Source organism: Silurus meridionalis, chromosome 5 (assembly GCF_014805685.1).
Source record: "Silurus meridionalis isolate SWU-2019-XX chromosome 5, ASM1480568v1, whole genome shotgun sequence".
Lineage (NCBI taxonomy): Eukaryota > Metazoa > Chordata > Actinopteri > Siluriformes > Siluridae > Silurus > Silurus meridionalis.
In genome coordinates this window covers 21460262-21481651 of record NC_060888.1, presented here as the reverse complement: position 1 = coordinate 21481651, position 21390 = coordinate 21460262, and the positions used below count along the sequence as shown (strand labels likewise).

The 21390-nt window shown below is 39.6% G+C and overlaps 1 protein-coding gene across 9 annotated transcripts in view; it reads left to right on the top strand.

The window, feature by feature from the left end:
• atp8a1 (ATPase phospholipid transporting 8A1) overlaps positions 1–21390 on the top strand; it is a 141130-nt gene that overhangs the window by 55570 nt on the left and 64170 nt on the right. For 7 of the 9 annotated variants that reach the window (XR_006925778.1, XM_046848728.1, XM_046848726.1 and 4 more), the window contains 6 exons: positions 4652–4779; positions 6512–6589; positions 6695–6783; positions 13295–13339; positions 17107–17179; positions 19255–19360. Coding sequence is in view for 8 of the 9 variants with exons in the window: in XM_046848728.1 (XP_046704684.1) it covers positions 4652–4779; positions 6512–6589; positions 6695–6783; positions 13295–13339; positions 17107–17179; positions 19255–19360 (519 nt within the window). In the remaining variant the exon portion in view is untranslated. The remainder of the gene's footprint in view (positions 1–4651; positions 4780–6511; positions 6590–6694; positions 6784–13294; positions 13340–17106; positions 17180–19254; positions 19361–21390) is intronic. The other 2 variants (XM_046848730.1, XM_046848731.1) reach the window with 1 other exon arrangement.

Here is a 21390-nt window from a genome sequence, read left to right as displayed (position 1 = left end):
TCTGGAAATGACATACCTTCCTGCACATATCTGAACTAAAAATAAAGCTGAGATTGCATTTAAAGTAGTATTTTAAAGTGAGACACCTCGTCAAGGTTTACATTAAAACAACACATCTGCGTTATCGGTATCTTTTTGTCAACATCGTGGATTATCTCTGTTCACTTTTTTTTATTTGGTGCTGTTCCGACTCATATTAGGCTATATGTATTAGTATATACATGATTTGAACAAACTCTCTAAATTCCTGATTATATTGTGAGGAAATTTACTATATTTCTATATAATTTACTTGTATGAGAAGTTGGACACTAAGGAAGGAGAAAAGGATTTGTAGCGATTGGCCAGGCAGAGGGACTGAGCTGGGAAGGATGTGCTGCAAATTAGAGCAATAAAGGATGGAGATGGAATTGTGTTGTCTAGTGAGAAGAGTGTGTTGAGAGGGTGGAGGGAGTATTTTGAGCAGCTGATGAAGGAGGAAAATGAGAGAGAGAGAAGGTTGGATGGTGTGGAGATGGTGAAGCAGGAAATAGATAGGAATAGTAATTCCTAACCATACTGCTTCTCACAGATGGTCACCTGTTCTCTCAGCCTGGCTTCCACTACTCTTTCTCATAACTTTGAGGTGTGACTGATCAACTTAATTCTCCTGTAGTTGCTGCAGGTCCGCACATCTCCCTTATTCTTAAAAACCAGTACTAGCACACACATTCTCCATTCCTCAGTCTCCACAATCTGGTCAAAAACTCCACTACCATCTCTCCTAAACATCTCCACGCTTCTACCGGTATGTCTTCTGATCCTACAGACTTTCCACTTTTCATCCTCCTAATCGCTGCTCTCACTTCCTCTGTGCAGTAGGAATGACAGGATTAAGGTGGAAGTGGGTTTGCATCAAGGATCGGCTCTGAGCCCTTTCCTGTTTGCAGTGGTGATGGATAGGTTGACAGACAAGGTCAGACAGTAGTCTCAGTGATTTTTGTGGATGATCTTGTGATATGTTGCGAGAGTAGGGAGCAGGTTGACAAGAGTCTGGAGAGGTGGAGGTACACACTGTAGAAGAGAAATGAAAGTCAGTAGGAGTAAGACAGTCCGTGTGTGAATGAGCGGGAGGAGTGCTGCGGTTGCAGGGAGAAGTGGTGGTGAAGGTGGATGAGTTTAAGCATTTGGGGTCAACAGGGCAAAGTAATGGAGAGTGTGTTAGAGAAGTGAAGAAAAGAGTGCAGGCAGGGTGGAGTGGGTGGAGAAGAGTGATAGCAGGAGTGATAGGGTATCTGCAAGAATTAAAGGGAAAGTTTATAGGACTGTGGTGAGACCTGTGTTGTATGGATTAGAGACAGTGGCATTGAGTAAAAGACAGGAGGTGGAGCTGGAGGTAGCAGAGCTGAAGATGTTGAGGTTTTTGTTAGGAGTGACGAGGATGGACAGGATTAGAAACGAGTTTATTAGAGGGACAGTGCATGTAGGATGTTTTGAAAACATTGAGATGGTTTGACATGTGCAGAAGAATGCTGAGGACGGAGCCACCAGGAAGAAGGAAAAGAGAAAGGGTCAAGAGGGAGGTTTATGGATGTGGTGAGGGAAAACATGCAGATAGATGGTTTAAAAAAAGCAGATGTAGAGGACAGAGTAGTATGGAGACTGATTATCCGTTGTGGCGACCCATAACGGGAGCAGCCAAAAGATGACGACGACTATATAATTTACTTTAAAAGGAGAATTTACTATGTACAAGGCTGTAGACATCTTTTAACACATTCATTTATTTTACTTTGTTACATAAACTGTTAAACACATTAGATTAGAAAATTATTAAAGTAAAATATTAGTTTTATGGGCATGTCACAGTTTATTTGTCAGGAACTTTCTTTTTTTTTCTCATAATGCATCTCCGACAGCTTTTTGCAGGTGGCTTTGCATGTTCTGACTTTCTTTAATATAGATGTGTGAGCCAACAGTCACAGGACCTTTAGTAGTCATGATGCAGGATTTCCTGCGAAGTAGAAATGCCTAAGGGACAAACAGTGACCTTTTCTAAATGCCTCACCCTCTTTCATACCTTGCTGCTGCCTTTACTTCCTTCTTCCTTCATTCTTCTTATGTATATCGATTTTTTTTTTAACTTACTGTTTATTTATTGTTCTTCAGTCTTATTTCTTTCTTTTCCTTTCTTCGTCTTCCTTCTTACAGCTTCTTACATTTTTAGTTCTTCTTTCTTCCTCTTCCTTCTTCCTTTTTCTTCTTCTTCTTCTTGTCCCCTTTTGCAGTCATGTTTAAAATGGAATGCTCCAAATTTAAAAGACTGATAGATATTAGGATATTAAGAATTTTTGAGCACAATGGGCTAAATCATTGCAGTCTGTACTCTATGACCACGGTTCTTGCAAATCGATTAACATGTCACCTAGACCATCACACTTTATTTTCCTCAGCCTGTGTATAAAAAGGTTGCTTATGTCCAGTTCGAGCCCAGCTTGTTTTATGACCTCCGCCGTTCCCTGCAGTCGGAGTCTTTCGTTCGGATTATGCAGCATTGCTTTATGAAGTTAGCTCAACAGGCCGGATTTAGGATGCGGTCATCACAGATCATAAAGCGTACTGTTAAAGGGAATGGAAAAGGTCATAATTCAGGCTTCCATCAAGAGATTGATTGTATTCTTTAAAAGGAGTGAGACTCAGTCGAATGCTAGGTTTTGTTTTGTATCAAACACAGGGGGAAAAAAAAAAAAGAGAGAGCGGTGACATTGATGCATTTGATCGAGCCATTTAATTTCACCACAGTCAGTTTTCCTTGTGTCATTAAAAACAGCATGGTAATGGGCTTGAATTGTGAACTTGCTGCAGGAAATAGTGAACAGAAAGGATAGTAGAGAACACTTTCTCTTTTTGCTTTGAGAATAATTCCCATAGCCATAGCAAAATAGTGAAGGTGTAGATTTTCTCCCTACGCTTCCCATCGAGCTTTTCGCTCAGACAGCAGCAGTGTAGCTATTATTCATTATAAATTATTCATTTGACATTTGCCCCCCTGTGATTCTCAGCCATCAGCTTCGCCCTTGTTTGTCCTAGGTCATCTTCTATGAGATCTGTTAATACTTTATGCACTAGGGCCTGGGAGAGCTCTGAATTTCTTATGCAGTCACACCACCTACAGTGACACCAACCCCACCCCCATACTTTGAGTTTAAAAATAATGTCTTGTTGGGGTTTTGTTTTGTCTGTAAATGCTGATGGGTGTCCTCTAAATTGCTGAACAGGCTGCCAGTGCACTCTTTAACTTCTTACTGCAACCCTTTGGTCACAACTGGAACTCCCCTGCTGCATCTGAAGCCTCGGCTACTCCTCGTCGTGGAGGACCGCCAACCCCTGCCTTAATCCAATAACCGTAACCTCGTAGCGCATTGATGCAGAGCTTTCAGCTGCATGTTCAGTACTCAGAGCATGTCGTGTGTTTGAATCGTGAATAGTAGATTAGAGTCTGTGAATGGTGCATATTTTGCAGTGAACTAAAAACCTAAAAGGATCATAATATTTCCACGTTATAGTTTATCTTTTATTCTAGTGAATCTTTTATCTTGACTAAGTATTGCTAATTATGTACTTCTGTTCAATGGAAGTAATATTTCTTATCTCTTTATTTATGATTCAACCCTGGTGTGTTGAGAATACAAATCAATTACAAATGTCACCACTCTCTCTCTTTTTTTTAATTTATTTGTATTTATTTATTTTTAACACACCCCTTTCTCCTCCCCTTCCGCCAACCCTCCTTCCCAAGGGAGTGTGCTTTGGGCCGAGTCCCTCTCCTTTGTATCAAATCATCCGAACTGGCCATGTTGCCTTCCACCCTCTAGCAGTCATCTCTCTCTCTCTCTCTCTCTCTCTCTCTCTCTCTCTCTCTCTCTCCTCTGCTGTGTTCATGTTCAGCCTCCATAACAGTAATCTGTCCTCATTGGCCACCTCTTGCTTACTGTCCATTCTAAATGTGTGCTTATTATTATTATTTTTGTGCCCTTGGGTAAGGACTCCCTCTCCTATCTGCTCTGATAGAGCAGGATTGGGTCATATACAGGACAGGTAATGCTTATTAAACTCACGGTTAGTTCACGCGTGAGCCGTGACGTGCCATGTGTCAATGTGGCTTCTTTTTTATTTGTCACCTTTTCTGTTCACGGTTGGGATTTGAGATGGGAGAAGTCTCGGTCCTGTCACCCCAGTGCTTTGTGTGGAACTCATTGCTTGGAGTCGTGCTCTTGTTTTTTCTTTTTCTTTTTCCCCAAAGACGGCTGCTAGGACGTCACCAACTTTGTTCAGAAGCTCAGCAAACTGAGTGATTGGGGTTGCTAATTAAACGGTTGGGAGTCTCATGATTCGAGGCTGATGGGAGAGGTGTGGAGGGTGAAATAAAGGGGCTAATCTCAGCTAATGGCACAGCGTTTGGACAACGTTCTGTAGTACGTGCGTAACGTTGTGGAAACGATGCCCATTAGATGGGGGTGAGCTTCTGGCATTGTTGATTTTTTTTTTTTCTATTCCCTTCAACACACATTTCCTGTTTATTTGAACTGACTCAATTCTCTTTGTACTACCCCCTCTTTCCTCTCTGTACTATTTTTCCTTTCCTTGTTTTTTTCACTCCGGACTGCATCAGATGGAGGTGCAGCGAACTTTGGTCTAAACTTCCTTACCTTCATCATCCTCTTCAACAACCTGATTCCCATTAGTCTGCTGGTGACGTTGGAGGTGATCAAGTTTATCCAGGCCTACTTCATCAACTGGGTGAGAATGAAGCCCTGAGTGTCATTTCACTTCATCCATGGTTTTCAATTGTTGTTTTAAATTGAAAAGTTGCTCATTAACACTGAACCATCTGAAAACGCTTCTATTCCTGTACTGCACACGAGCTACGTCAGATCCACACTGCAAATGGCATTTTCACATATATTTACTTTCGTTGACTGAAAACACTATCTCAGTGTGGACTGAAGGCCAAAACGGAGAGAAATATATGGGTTTTCAAACGAAAACTAAACACACAGAAAACTTTAGAAATTCTGACTTTGCCATACATCAGAGATTTTACCGTAACACACAGTATAGTTGGAATTGATTGTTAAATGTTAAATATGGTCCTAAAAATCTTTAGGGAAGTTTGCATATTGAATCTGCAAAAGTATGGACTTTTAAAAGTAAAAATGTGTAGGAAACCTATTTATCAATGATTTGCATTGACACGTTTATTTAGAGTTTGTTATGAAGCTGGAACTTCCTGTGTGAGCTTATGCACCAAGACTTACTCACAATCCGATCACGCATGATGTCCAGAGCTCAATGACGCAATAGATAGCTCTGTAATCTCGGGTCTGTAATTAGGGAAATCTAATCAGGCTTAGTGACCTGGTAACATTTAGTGAACTGGTAACATTGTGAAGGCTAGACGACTGGGTCAGTGCATCTTCATCTCTTGTGGGATGTTCCCAGTCTGCAGTGGTCAGCATCTATCAAAAGTGGTCCAAGGAAGGAACAGTGGTGAACCGGAGACAGTGTCATGGGCAGCCAAGGCTCAGTAATGCACTTGGGCATAAAGGCATACATAAAGGCTGTACCGTGTGGTTCGATCCAACACACAAGCTCCTGTAGCTGAAATTGCTGAAGAAGATAATGTTGTTAATGCTCGATGGGTCAGGACTGTTTTGGCAGCAAAAATGGGACCAACACAATACTAGGCAGGTGCTCATAATGTTATGCTTGATAAATGTCGTGCTCTTTTTAATAATATTGCTTTTATAAAAACTGGGACATCCCGTAGTCATGTAAACATTTACAAGTCAAAAGTCAGAAGGCAATGCAAAAAAATCAGACACAAAGCAATACTAAGGGACGGAAAGTTTATTGTTTTTACCGAGTGGCTGCGTCACCAGCGCTTCATGTTAAATTTCCTTCTTCTGATCCGCACGCTTCTCACCTGGACTGGTTCAAGAAAAAAAAAAGTCAGAGGAAAACTAAAAGTGGAACGTTATCAAAATAACCTATTTACAGTTGACAAAATTGGATTTGGGCTGTGGCACACAGAGCAGCGTCTGTGTTTGTTTTTAGAATTTCCCAGAACGCTGGAACTGTCTCAGATGATGCACTTCACATAGTTTTAGTGCCGGAACACTGGCCTTAGTGAAATCTAGTGTGTTATTAGTCTCTACTGGATTTAGTGAGAATCATAAAATAAAGTGTAGGAGGTTGGACACTTGCGGTACGCAGCGAAAGGGGGTGGAGCCAGTAGAGGTTGATGAATGCAAATTAGGAGGAAGGACTATTCATGGAACTTGTATTGTACTGTTATTATTTGTGATTTTACTCCCCTGCAAAAATTATGCATTACATACTCGGGTATGTGGCACACATTATTTCACTGCATAGCGCATAGTATGCCGTAAGAAAGAGATATGGATTGTATGCATCTGTTTTACAAAAAGACCTCACGGGTTCTTCATTTTCATAAACGATTCATTTTTAGGACACTGACATGCTCTATGAAGTGACCAACACTCCAGCCATGGCTCGAACGTCTAACCTGAATGAAGAGCTAGGCCAGGTACAGCGCACACACACACACACACACACACACAAAATGATTATAGCGATCATGTAAAAGATTTACCACCTTTTTCTTATGATTTGATCATTCCTCATCCTTTAGGTGAAGTATATCTTTTCCGACAAAACTGGAACACTAACTTGCAATGTGATGCAGTTTAAGAAGTGTACTGTCGCTGGAGTGGCCTATGGGTGAGTCCACATCCATCTTACACACACCTGTTTGTATGTACACACCCACAAACCTTGCGCCATGTTTATTGTACATTGTACGGAGAAAAGTATGCGGAACATATGATGCTTTTTGAACATCGCATTCCACATTTAGTCCCCATTTGCTCTTATAATAACCTCCACTCTTCTTGGAAGATACTAAATTCTGGGGTGTGATTATCAGAGGTGGAAAGAGAAAAAAAATATTCTATTTAAGTAAAAGTACTGTTATTCAATGAAATTTTACTTAAGTACAAGTTATCAGTCTAAAAATCTACTCAAGTCAAAGTAAAATGTACTCAGAGTAAGAGTTACTTTACTTTAACAGTGGGGGTGTGGTGGGGGGTTCTAGTGTAGTTCAAAAAGGACAAGGGGATAAAAATCTCAATTAATTGTTTTTGATTGGAGGAACAGCTTTACAAATTAAAAACAAAATACAGTCTATGACTTGTTTCTAATGTGTGTTATGCCCTTTTGTAGCAAAAAAATAATTTCTGTTATACTGTAATGTCATTTATGATATTGAGAGAAATTTCTTTTCTTCAACGTTTTTTGTGAGTAGCGTATTTGTTCTCCGCCTTTAATTGTTCACTGCAGTAATTTTTCCGGGGCGCGATTGATTTTATTTATTTTTTTACTTTTGTAAAATTATTTATTTATTCATGTTTTTACTCACAGATATGATTTAAAATGTAGTTAGGTACACTACTTATAGCAAAACATACTTAAGTAAAAGTATAATTACAGATTTTAAAAACTACTTTAAAAAGTAGAAGTGCGCAAAAACCATAACGCGAGTAAATGTAATTCGTTGTTTTCCATCTCTGGTGTTTATGGAGATTTGTGCACTTTCAGCCATGTAGGTGTTAGCAACATCTGTTGATGAAGCCTGGGGTGCAGTCAGCATTCCAATTCATCCCATACAGTAGTGTGCAACAGGGTTAAGGTCAGAGCTCTGTTGCAGGAGATCTTCCACTCCAACTAATGTACACCATATATTCATGGAGCTTGCTTTGTGCACAGGGGCACTGTCATACTTGTACAGGTTTGGTTTTTGTAGTTCAAGCAAAGAGAAATATTTTAATGCTACTGCATCCAAAAGTATCCTATACAGTTATGTATCTCCAACCTGGTGATAACATTTTGCAGAAGAACTGCATATGGCTGGAAAAGTTCAAATACACTTTTCCATTTAGCGTATGATCAGTAAAGCATGAATATGACACTCAATGTTTTCTTCTGCCTTCCTAAACTATTTCAACAATATATAAATAAATACTCTATAAATAACACCCACTGGCCCTTTACTCAAATGACTTATGGACCTTTGTTTAGCTTTGGGGTTGTTTTTTTTTAGTAAAAGCAAGAGCAGGTTCTGCTGCCGTGATCTATTTTTGGTCGCAAAGAGCGGCATCAGATGTGCTGCATTGGACATCGGTGTAACACTGTGTGGGTGGTGGGGAGGCAGGGGTGTTTTTAGGGGTGACATCGCCAGCTGGGCACGCATGTGTGTAAATGATAGTGCTGCAGTGTGTGTGTGTGTGTGTGTGTGTGTGTGTGTGTGTGTGTGAGGGAGTATGCGAGAAAATGTTCATCAGCACGCAGCGTGAGACAGATGACAGTTCAAGTTGTACACATGATGTTTGTCTTCTAAGATTGTCTCAGTTGTCTCTGAGACCGAAGAAGGTCCATGAGTTTTGGGCTTATTGGATTCGTGCACCACATATGCTCTTGTTCTAAAAACAGGTCCAGTGAAAGGTAAACCTGAAGGTTTAGAAGTATAGTCTAATCTGTAGTCAAAGACTAGTTTGTACATTTCTGACTGACTGGATTCGATGTATGTGTCTGTGAGAGAAAGACAGCTGTATGGTAATATCTGAGTCCTAGTTTTTCTGTTTCTCTTTTTCTCTGACACACATTCAAATACACACACACTTACACATGCACTTCCATCAAATAACATGATGTCAATACATTATCCAACCAGAGCAAGCTTCAAGACTAGCTCTATTTACTAAATACTTTTCTGTCTATGTTTACACAGTATGACCTTTAAAATAGTCCCCTTGCACAGCAATACAGCGCTCCCAGCGTTCCTGTCACTGCTCAAATGTGTCCTGGAAGTCTTCTTTTCGAAGCGTATCAGGTACCTTCTGCGATTCACATTGGATTTCCGCAACGATGTCAAAATGGCGACCTTTGAGCTGGAGTAAAGTTCAAGTTGGAGAAATGGTTTCGACATTTTCGATGGTTGAGCTCGTCGAAGGTCTTTCTTGATCTCTTGTCGTCTTCAACTCAAAACGAATGACTCGAATGACTCAGTGCGTTATCAAGCATGTGTTACGTCAAATGTCTTTGTGGCACATTTGCCCGGTTTCATGCAGAATTCACGTTTGCTCTTTATTCTAACTTGCCGTCCATGATGAAATCGCAGCCGTGGTAACGCACATGCTCAGAATAGCACCAGTTAGCACCATTAGTCTTGAGATTTTTTAATACCACCTCGTAGGTATGTGTGTGTTAGAGAGTGAGAGAAAGAGAGAGAGAGAGAGAGAGAGAGAGAGAGAGAGAGAGAGAGAGAGAACTCTCCTGGATTGTCTTGAACCTATTTTTCCCTCTTGTGATGGTGACTACAAAATACAGGTGAACAAACAGAAATATGAATCTATCATGAAAGTTGCCCCAGAATCGGCATTTAACTTGTGTGTGTGTGTGTGTGTGTGTGTGTGTGTATGGATGTTACTTGTCTCTTAATGCTACTACCTGTAGCCACTCTATACTTTCTTAGTTCTGACCGAATTACTTCAGCCTCACCCAAGCCCTTTTCCTCTGTGTGTGTGTGTGTGTGTGTGTGTGTGTGTGTGTGTGTGTGTGTGTGTGTGTGTGTGTGTGTGTGTGAGTATATGTACATTTCTTCTCCCTATGGCGTCATCTTTAATATGTCTAGCGGGTGTAGGTTGAACGCGTATGAGTGGTATATTGATGAAGGGCTTCATCCTACTTCCTCATGAATATATTAATGCTTCACTTTTTACCAACTTCACATAAGCAAGACTGTTTTTGAACTTGAAGACTGCGAAAAACACACACCCTACTTCCCTTTTTCCCCATGTTCCAAACCCCCTTTCTTCCTCTTCTAGAAGAATAACAGCAGTTAGACTTTTTCAGAGAGAGAGAGAATAAAAAAGAATGTCCTAGATATTTTGTCTGGCTTTGTGAATTTGTTGTAAAAACAACATGAAGGATGGTTAATTAGAGAAACATGAGCCAGTTTCCGAGCACTAAGGGATATTCTATTGTTATTTTACCTGTTCTTATTATTGTTCTTCCTGTTCTGGCTGTGGTGTCTATGGAAGGCCATCTGGTCAAAAGTTTGGTAAAATGTGACACAAATTTGATTGAATGAAAATTCTAACTACATTTGGGCCACCACTCTGGCACCAAAAGCTGGTCAAAATGTGGGCCTAATTTGGAAGTACATTTACATTTTGAGTGTCCAAAGTTTTAAAAGTCAGCCATCCATAAGTCTGGGTGCTTGGCTCCAGAAAATGCAGCTTGATGATGAAACAGTTGAGCCACGCAGTCCTGCTTAATAGCTTCATTCTATACCACACTCTCATGTTGTGGTTGTGGCCTTTTGACCTTGTGTGTTTAACCACACTGACTGCTTACATGACACCGACAGAACAAGTGATGCGTTTAATCTCACACACACTCTTGAGCACGCACTTGTTCCAACACACAGATAATTCATGTAGAACAGTAACTAATGAAGAAACGTCCCATGGGTGCGGTGATCATTCAATAAAATACTTTAGTCCTGCAAGTCTCCTAATGGTTGGGATTTTGATAGGTCATGAGTTTGAACCTCAACAGTGCCACATCCATCTGTGGTCAGGAGCCCTCGGTAAGGAACTTATGCTCTCTGAATGAAAGCAAGAATTAGTGCTTTCTTCAGGGTTCTGCACATGAGCCGAAGTGTAAATATATACAGTATGTAATAGAGAAGCTCTTGCTCAATTGAAGCTCCCATTGATGCCTCAGATTTCTATTTGTATCTGACAGGAGAGCAACTCATGTGATCTTCTGCTATAGTACAGTAGCCCATTCACCTCATAGTTGATCAAATGTGTGTATTATTCCATGCTTTTCTGCTTAACACAGTATTAAAGAGTGGCTATATGAATTACAGTAGCTTTCTTTATAAGTTCAAACAACTTACTTTTCTCCTCTGGCTAATCCCCTTTACTTTTTAACCACTCTGTCTTAAATCCTAAGTAAATTTTGTGTGAAACGCACCAGAGGTATTTGAGTTTCTATGTGGCATGTTACAAAAATGTTGGTTAGAGGTGGATTTTACTGATACCGACAGCTAGGTTGGATTGTACCAATAGTTTTTAAAATGAATTAAAAAAGAATAAAATAATAAACACTCCATGTAAAATAGTGCTGAATTTATTATAAAAAAATAGAACACTAAATCGTAAATATGTGCTAAATGGTATAAATATATTAATAAATATAATTATTATATAAATGAGATTAAATTCAACTTTGTCATTGTGCAAGGTACATGTACAGAGCCAATGACATGCAGTTTGCATCTGACTAGAAGTGCATAAGTGGCCTATTTTACAATAAAAAACAGTAAGATAAATAGGGTATGAGGTCCATATATACAGGGATGAGGGTGATTAATGTACAGAAGGTGCAGTAGGGAATAATATAAGGTGTTTATATGAGGATGAGAATAAGGATGGGTTCCCCTTTTGAGACAGGTTCCTCTCACGGTTTCTTCTTCCTCATAACATCTACAGGATTTTTTCCTTGCCACAGTCGCCATGGCTGCTCATCAGGGATAAATACACATTGTTCACCTTAACTCTTAAAATTCTGTAAAGCTGCTTCGAGACAATGTCTGTTGTGAAAATCGCTATAGAAATAAACTTGACTTGACTATATAGTAATACACAATATACTGTGCAAAGATTATGCATAGATAGACATGTCAGAAGATACCCATATGGCATGATATAGTTCCGTGCAAGTATGCGCTACCTATGATATGATTGGATGGTGCAAAAAAAAAAAATTGGAGTGGATAAGCAGTGCAAAATACACAGTAAAATGAGAATGTGGTGTTAAATCAGATGTTCAGTGCAGTAACAGCCACAGGTAAAAAGCTATACATCAGTCTGTTTGTGCAGCTCTGAGGCACCTGTAGCGTCTGCCCGAAGGTGGAAGGGTGAATAGTCCATGGTTGGGGTGAGAGGTATCTTTGATAATGCCCCTCGCCCTTTGTAGATTCGTTGGGCAGTTTTCACCCCCCGTTTGAAGGTTTTTACGGTCTGAAGCAGCGCCGCTTCTGTACCACACTGAGATGCAGTTAGTGAGGACGCTCTCAATGGCACAGCGGTAAAAGTTGTCCAGTATCCTGTAGCACAGATGGGACTCCTCAGAAAAAAACAGGCGCTCCTGTGCCTTCCTGGACAGGATAGAAGAGTTCAGAGATCAGTTGAGATCTTCGTAAATGTGGACTCTAAGGAACTCTGAGGGAGCATGAGTGTGATTGCCAGCTCGTCTAAAATCCACAATGACCTCTTTCATTTTCTTGGTGTTGAGTTCCAGGTTATTATAAAGTATACGTTAAACATTTTAAAGAATAAAAATACTACAGTATAACATTCTCTGTGCACTGTGCTCTTTCCGTGCAGCGAACAGTCTCTGATGTGGTAGGGAGGTGGTAGCTTAGTAGTTAAAGCATTGCACTTTGGCTTCGATGATCGTGTTCAATCCCAGCCAAATAAGCTGCCCTATTGGGCCCCTATGCAAGACCTTTAACCCCATAGCTGCTCGGTTGTATAAATGAGAAATGTAAGTCGCTCTGAATAAGGGCATCTGCCAAATGTAAATTAATGTTAATGTGTAAAAATTCACTTTTTGAGGCCGCTCTTGTAATGACAGCAAACCTTCTCAGTCGCTTCAGGATCCGCTGTGGCGACCCCTAACGGGAGAAGCCGAAAGAAAGAATACATATTATACTTGCTGCCCTAAGATTGGCTGATTGTATTGCAGGAATGAGTAAGGTAGTGTCCTGTGATTGAACATACCAAATATACATTTATATTTTGGTGAAAGACAGTAGTGAAAAAAGCTTTTTTCTGCTTAGTAAATGAGTAAAAAAAAATTACTTGCAGCCTCTGAACCTGCTTATTCGATGTTTACTTGATCTGTATATACTGTGGATGCTGGAGATCCAAAATGACTAAAGAAAAGGTTTTCTGAATCTTTGATCCTTTTGTACATACCAAGTGCCAGGTCAACATTTCCGCTGGTGCCAATAAGGATGAAATCCTACTCATGGTTCTTTACCTGATGCAACTAAATGACATGTGTATTAGAACTGCTCTGTACATTGTGATGCAGTGTATCTGCCAGCAGGAACTCGCAGTGACCTGGTGTCTAACTTGTTCTCTACTTTACCCAACAGTCACAGGTCTGAAATGGAGGATGGTAGTTTTGCAGAGGAGGAATGGTAAGCTCTGTGTTGTGTGACCCTGTGCTGTTTTCTTCTTCCTCTGTCGTATGTTTCTTACCCTCAGTTTTCTTGTTTTTGTGGGAAACCTCCTGTAGTTTGAATGCCCTGTGCATGTGGAGTAACAGAGGTTTGGAGTGGCATGGTGTCAATGAAACTGTGATTCAAACTTATTTCTGGCTGTTTCAAGGTTCCAGTTCTGGGCTGTTAGATGATTGTCTTGTGTTTTTGTTCTTTGTCTTTACTAGTGCCTGTTCCATGTGTCAAGTGTCGATAAGATTTTAAACTTTTACACAGATCTGTTGTAGGTCCTCAAACGGAAAATGTCTTTCTGCTAATCAGTAGAAAAGCAATTTGGTCTAGGAGATATAAGCACTTTGGCATTTCAGGCTTAGTTCTAAATCTCACTTTAGTTTATATTGAGGCTAACTTCATGTCTTTATAATATGATGGTCAGATGAAAGGTGTTGAACTCTTAAAATAAATAAATAAATAAATAAATAAATCTAAAACCTGCATTTCCTATAATAAAGTGATTAATATACACTATATGGAGTAAAGTTTGTAGAAACCTTACCATAAGATTGCTATGTGCTTTCTGAACATCCCGTTCCACATTTAGTTCTCATTTGCCCTTATAATAACCTCTACTCTTCTGGGAAGGTCCTCCACTAGATTTTGGGGTGTGTTGGGGGAGATTTGTGCTCATTCAGCTACAATGGTGTTAGTAAAGTCAGGTACTGATGTAAGGTGATGAGACCTGGGTGCAGTGTTACAATTCATCCCAAATGTGTTTAATGGGGTTGAAGTCATAGATTTATAGCAGGTAACTCAAGATCCTTCACTTTTACCCATGTAAACCATACCTACTCTATATGGTCAAGGCTTAGTGCACAGCGGTATTGTCATGCTGGAACAGGTTTGTGCCTACTAGTTCAAGTGATGGGATAATGTAATGCTACAACATCCAAAGACAATTGTGAGGTCTTTGTGTGGGGAAACTTTGTGGTAACTGTTTAGGGAAGAACAACATATGGCTGGAAATGTCAGGTGTCCCCAATACTTTTGTCCATATAATGTATAGTAAGCACAAATAAATGAAGAATTTTGTCTATAGATTATTTTTCTAATGCATTATGGAAAATAAACTGTAAATCCTCATTCAGTGTAAATTATATACCGTATTTTCCGGACTATAAGCCGCTACTTTTTTCCAACGTTTTGAACCTCGCGGCTTAAACAATGAAGCGGCCAATTTATGGATTTTTCCCGGATTTAAACCAATGAAATTGCCGAACGGGTTAAGGTGAACCAATAAAACTCTTGATATTAAATTAAGCGTGCTCTCAGTGAATCGGGCTGCACCACATCATAAATATAGATGAGGTTCCTCTGACGTTTGACCTGCCTCTCACTCGGACTGGCAACAGGAAATGCGAATCATTTGTCACGCTGAAAACAACCGGGCATGAAAAAAACGCACTTCACCTGTGTTCTGAGCTGCACGGCATCGGGAGAAAAGATTCACCGATGGTGATTTTAACACGCACGACGATGCCAAAAGGTAAACTCTCGAGAGAAATTGTTGTGAAAGGAAGGAGGAAGACAGTGAACATGACTTTCTTGGTAGGCTACTGTTTAGATACAAGCCGTGTAACAGACACTGTCTTTCATTAAAGCCTGTGTAAAGTTTATTAGTTTGAATGTAGGCTTATAGACAGGTGCGGCTTATTTATGTTTAAATTCAGGCTTGTATTTAGGTGCGCTTAATAGTCCGGAAATTACGGTATATAAACTGTGGAATGTTGTTGAGGGGTGGGATGAATAAATAATATTTTAAGACTTTATCAAACTTGTCAAGCTTTTGAGGTTTACTGGAATATAGTCCATATATACCAAAAGAGCATTTCTTTTAACCTTAGAATGGAAGATAAAAATCAACAAATGAGCCAATCATTAATCGCACAATTTATTTGATTTCTGTGATGTTAAGTGTCACTTTGTGGAAGCCTCATCCACTTACTTAAATTATGCTTGCAGTTTTTGTAGGATGCACTAATGTGACTCTGTCGCCTTCTTGCAAGGTAAATAGAGAACATTTCGAGCACAAACAGCACTTTTTGGTTCTGGAAACAACTGGGCCTCATGGGAAAAGTCTAAATATGCCCCTGCTATTATCAAACTATCTTTTCTCACATTCTGCTCTTGCATGTGGATTTTGTGAAGTGCATGACATTTTTGAATTTGAATGTGTCCTTTGTGCTGCACTGTACTCTGTGTTACCGGGACAGCGGGAGAACATACAGAGAATTAGATTGAGTCTTTGCTGCTTGTGAGACGAGCAGCTCGGTAGACGATGGTTTTATCTCTGTGCCGCTTGGGAGCTTGAGCACCGTCTATCGTGCTATCGTCTTGAAGAGAAAACATCATTAACATACGTTATTAGGAGGAGAATGTGTGGCTTTATCTGAAGAAACAGAATTGTGTGGTGACGGCTTGGAAGAATTCCCTTCGTTCACAGCTCAACCGTTGAGTTCTCACTCGTTCCTGTTTGCGGTTTTGTCCAGCACAGGAGTGTGTGTGTGTGTGTGTGTGTGTGTGTGTGTGTCAGCAGACATGAAGGACCATCACGTCATACCCAACCTTTCTTTGAGTCATCTGCTTTTATCATTTTATCAAGGGGACTATGAAATGTCTTCTACCAGGATTTTTCACACTGTAAAACTACAGTGATCTAATCTGTGTGTCTGTGTTTGTGCGTATGTGTGTAAGCGAATTAGTGCATCTATATGGCAGAATCCATTAAGCTTGTGACTGTGAGTAGACTTGAGACATCAGCAACATGGTCTGTTTCCGTAGAGACGGTTGCTTGGCTGCAGCTCATCAATAGCGTGATCACTGGCTCTGGGAGTGCTGCTTATTGAGTCACTTTACAGGTCAACATAAACATACACATCTGAAATCTGAAATCAGGCCACTTGTCTCCTGTATCTGAGCATGTTTTGCCCTGTGTTTTCTGTGATTGTTGTTGTATGTAGCACCAGGGTTCAGGAGGAATGTTGTTTTATTTCACTGTGTACTGTGTCAGCTATATATTGTTGAAATGACAATAAAAGCTTCTTGTTTTGACTTGATGTTCAGTGATCGGATTGCAAATAAAGTTGATTTTATATCTGTAATTGCACCTGAAAAGCACTAAAGGATTTTTAAGGTTGTGTTGCAGTGAGATGACAGTGTTATATATACACACAACACCAATAGCCCTTTAACAGCAGCTTGTTCACTATCAGACTATAGATGACTCCACTAGCAGGCTGATAAACTGCAGCCTATACATCACGACACAAAGATCGATAGTCCCCCTAAATCTGCAGCTGCAGTGTGTGTACACTCGGACGCAGGTGAAAATGGCCATGTTGGGACACTTTGTTTTGGATAATGATCAGACAGAAACGGTCCCGGATCATGGGATCGTTTGAAGAAGAAATTGTTTTACTTCTACCTTGTCATTTGCTGGTTTTTAGAACGATCTTCAGCAGAAGATGATCTTTAGTGGTGCATGTTTATGAAAGGCTCACTTTTGTAATCTAATAAGCCACCATGCCCTCTTTCTGTAGTACCTAAAGTACAGTGTGTGCATAATGTCTTCGAGCAAAAGGAAAATAAGGAAAAAAAAAAAATGGAATATAAGACTCCATTTTAGGTTCTCTTTTTTTTAATTCATGTACTGGCTTTTAATCAATTTCTTTTCTTTTTTTTTTTTACAGTCACAGCTCCCACTCGATGGAGGAAGCCGGATTTAATGACCCCAGTTTGCTGGAAAATCTCCAAAGCAATCATGTAAGTCCCGTAAAAACGCCTCGGGTGTGTTAGCCATGTTGAACGAGCTGGAGTTTCGTGCAGGTCTAGGATTTCCCAGCCCTCATATCTCTCCTCACGTCTGCTGCTAGTCACATACTGAAAAATGGAAGTGAATTGGGGGGGATAAATTGAGTACACAAGCAGAGGAAGAGAAAGTGAAAAGTGGAATCATGCCAGGCAAAAACACACTCGGGTATCGAAGAGAGAGCAGCTGGTATGATGAGTTTGGAGAATGGTGTCTCGCCATGGAGCTAGACTTGTTTAATCAGATTCTTTGTGGGAATACATATTCCCAGTTCAGTACAGAGGTCCTCTAATATCAAAAGTGTATTCCCTTGAAGTCACGGTTATATAATGATTTTATATTTATTTTTTTCCTCAAAAAAGATTTTTTCCCCACACAAAAAAGATCAGTCATGTTGTATTGTGGTTTGTGGAGGACAAAGTACACAAACCATGTACTTGAGTACACATTGCTGTCTATTAAAATAATCATGATCCCAAAACCTTTTTTTTCCAACTACAGATGGTCCCTGAGTTACAATGGTTCGACTTAAAATTTTTCGATCTTACAATGATGATAGCAATACAACCAAATTGTACAAATATTACTAATTTTGCACAACAGGCAAAAGCAGCAGCGTACAATGTACGATATGTTGGACGTGCAGCTGGGATGAGCGTATCTGTGAGATGCCCCACTTTCGCTAGCGGTTGACGGAGTAAAATTGTGTGTATTTTAATTGTAATTTTAGTGATAAAAGCGTGTCTTTCAAGTACCCAAGCATGTCTCCTGCTGGTAGTCAAAAAGAGAAGAGGAAAGCCATCAGTTTAGGGCAGAAAATGAAAATTATAAATCAGCATGAAGCAGAAAAGGCTGTCAGTAATAGAGCCATCTTCGACTTACGATATTTTTGACTTACGATGGGGTCTCTGATTGGTGGCTTTGCTGTGTGCCTGACCAGTTACGTATATATCCACTCATAAATAAAAAGTAAGATATTTAACTTTGAAATGTAGTGAAGTTAAAAGTCTCCCTAAATACTTCAGTAAAGAAAAGGCTTAAATACACTTGAAATAAATCTAAACATACATTTACTTTGTTACTGCCCACCACTGTTTACTTCATGTTTCAGAGCGTGATCTGCAGAGAAAATGCTTGTCCTTTTTTTTTGTTGTTTGTTTATTTTTTTTGCTACTTATCGCACATTAGGATTGCACTACAACGCATTAAAATCGTTTTTTTCCTGTCCTTTTTTTTGTTAGAGCTGACCTCGAAGCAGTCTTTGCAAATTCTACCCTTCTATGATTGTGCTCTCCAAACACTAAAGCTAATGTTTAGTGTTCGAGTAGAAGACGGGAATTGTTTATGTACACAAAAATGGTGTTATCCCAGCATTTTTTTATTGGTCCTGGTCCTGCTCGGTTCGGCATTGTAAAAATGACCACTGTGGCCACAGTCTCGCTAAGAGTTTCTTATTATATTGTTTTCCCTTTTTCTTCTTTTTGGTTTCAGAATTCATAAGTGTCAATCATCAAGCACTGTTTGATTGTAAGCTGTTTTCCAAGGCAACCCTTGATACAGAGCTTTATATTTATTGTGACTTTGATTCCAGCTTTATAGACAGCTGGGTTGGTTTTTTTGGTAGCATTTTGTGTCTCTCCCTCTCTCCCTCTCTTTCTCTTTCTTTTTTCTCTCTCACTTTCTGTCTGCCTTTTATACTCGCTCACTCCATCTGCTTTGTGCCTCACACAATTTTGCATCAAAGAGTAAACACAAAGACACGGAGGATAAAAGGATTCTAATTACATTTAGTGGCCATTATACATAACATTGTTCTGATTTGACATGTTTGTCTTGGTGTCTGAGTAAACACTTATCTCAGCCGTGTGTTAACATATCCTATCTGACTTGACCTGGCTCTGGCGATATGATATCGTCCAGAGTTTCCTGTAAACCTCAGCAGCAGGCGTCGTAAACTCCAGTGAATGGGTTTTTACAATATTTGCAGTGTATTCCATATCCATGGTGTGTGTTTGTGCTGCTTCTCCAGCCCACTGCTGCCGTAATCATGGAGTTTATGACAATGATGGCAATCTGTCACACGGCCGTCCCTGAAGGCAGCGAGGACACGATCACCTACCAAGCTGCTTCTCCAGGTAATAATAACACTAAAAGGCATTCTAATAGCTGAGGTGTGATTATTTTTCAGGCAATAAATCACCGTATTGTGCTTTTTATCATATAAATAAAATACGCTTTTATTTCAAATTGTATCAGCAATCAGGACCCGCATGGGAAGGGTGGTAGCTTAGTGGTTAAAGCATTGGTCTTTGGATCTAAAGGCTGTGTGGTCAAATCCCAGTCACACCAAACTGCCACTGCTGAGCCCCTAAACAAGACCCTTAACCCTAAACTGCTCAGTTGTATCAATTAGATAAATGTAAGTCACTCTGGATTAGGGCGTCTGTAAAATACCACAAATGTAAAGATAACCAGGGTACTAAAATAGTACTGAACTTTATTTACAAAAAAACTAAACAGTACTGAATCCTGAAAATGTGCTAAATGAAATGAATTTAAATATATTAATTAACAAACATAATTATATGATTACAAAATTATAAACAATAAATATAGAGTTCTCCGTGCAGTGTGCAGTCTCCCTTGTAAAAAAAAACAGCACATGGTATCAGTGATTCACCTCTAGAGGCCGCTGTTGTAATGACCACAGATGGGAAACCGGAAAAACTATCGGTATTGATTTTTTGCCGATAGCCGATAGTTCTGCAATCAATCTGCAAAACCGATAAATCAGTTGATCTAAATTTAAGATGTTTTAGTAAGAACAATGTATTTTATAATCACTGCACTGCGGTGTTCGGTATTACCATTAGTTACATGAGATATCGTAAAATATTCATACATTCAGACTTTTCCTCAGTGGAGAAACACGGTGCCAGTGATATGAACATTTGCAGCATTAAACAGAGACAAAATAGTGTCTTTAAACATTGAATTATTTGTCCTTCTATTACCTTCGATTTTGAAAAGTAGTCACTATAATGGAACACAGTGATGGTGTTCCAAGAAGAAGAACTGCAGTCAGTTATGACTTGGTTGTTTTAATCGAAATTGGCGGAGGCTATGAGTGAGCTGGGTTATTTCCTGTCTCTTGGGTTGTGAGTTTGTTTTCTGAATGCTGCTGTAATTTCCTGTAGCTTTCATCTCTGGGATTGAGTAGACCAACTTCTCCTCATCTCCTCCAGACATCAGTATCGAGCTCCAGATCAGAGCAGAGTGCTATTCTAAATCATAGTGCATTGAAATGTACAACTGTTTTAGATTTAATGCAGTATTTGTGCTGTACTTGATTGTTTATAATTGTTATACATCCCAGGTTCTGTATAAATCGTTTAATTATTCTTCATGAGGATGGGGCGTTTCCTCCAAACTGATTTGTCCTCAGTTTCAGGATCAAATGAGAGCTAGAGCTTTATTTTTGCTGCAGTGAAAGCTTTTTGTGTGGTATTTTGAGGTAAGGGCTTATCAGCTTTGCACACTGTTCGAGACAAATTTTCAGCCATTCTTCCTAGCGGATGTGCCTCAGGTTGTTTGGAAATTGCTTGTTGACTGGTGATACAGATTCTCAATGGGGATAAGGTCTGAACGTTGACAGTCAAGCATTTAACCTTTTTGTTTGTAGCCGCTACTGAGTTGCCCTGGCTTAGTGTTTCGGACCACTGTCCTGCTCGAAATGGTGTTTCACTCAAGTATTCAAGTATTCAAAAGCCACTTTTCATGTACGAAAACCATTTGCCAACAAATGGAAGCATGTATAATGTATCATAGGTTAAGTGCCCAATTTCTTTTTTTTGTCAAAGAGATGTACAAAATTTTTATTCGCAGGGGTTTTAGAGCAAAATCGTGACTTTTGGTTCGTTTTTTTAGATTTGTTTTGCTTTGATATTACACCAATCAAAGAAAAATGAGTTCATTAATCAAAGAAATCTTTTGCATAGTAAACAAAAATCAACAGAGCATAGAGATCAGTCGATTAGTTAATTAAACAATTAGCTTGTATACAATAAATAACATTCAGCATTTTCTTTCTGTTTACAGCATCACAGCTTTGTCATTTTACTCAATGTTGACTTTGTCCCTGCAACACAAAGTTTGCTTGGAACCA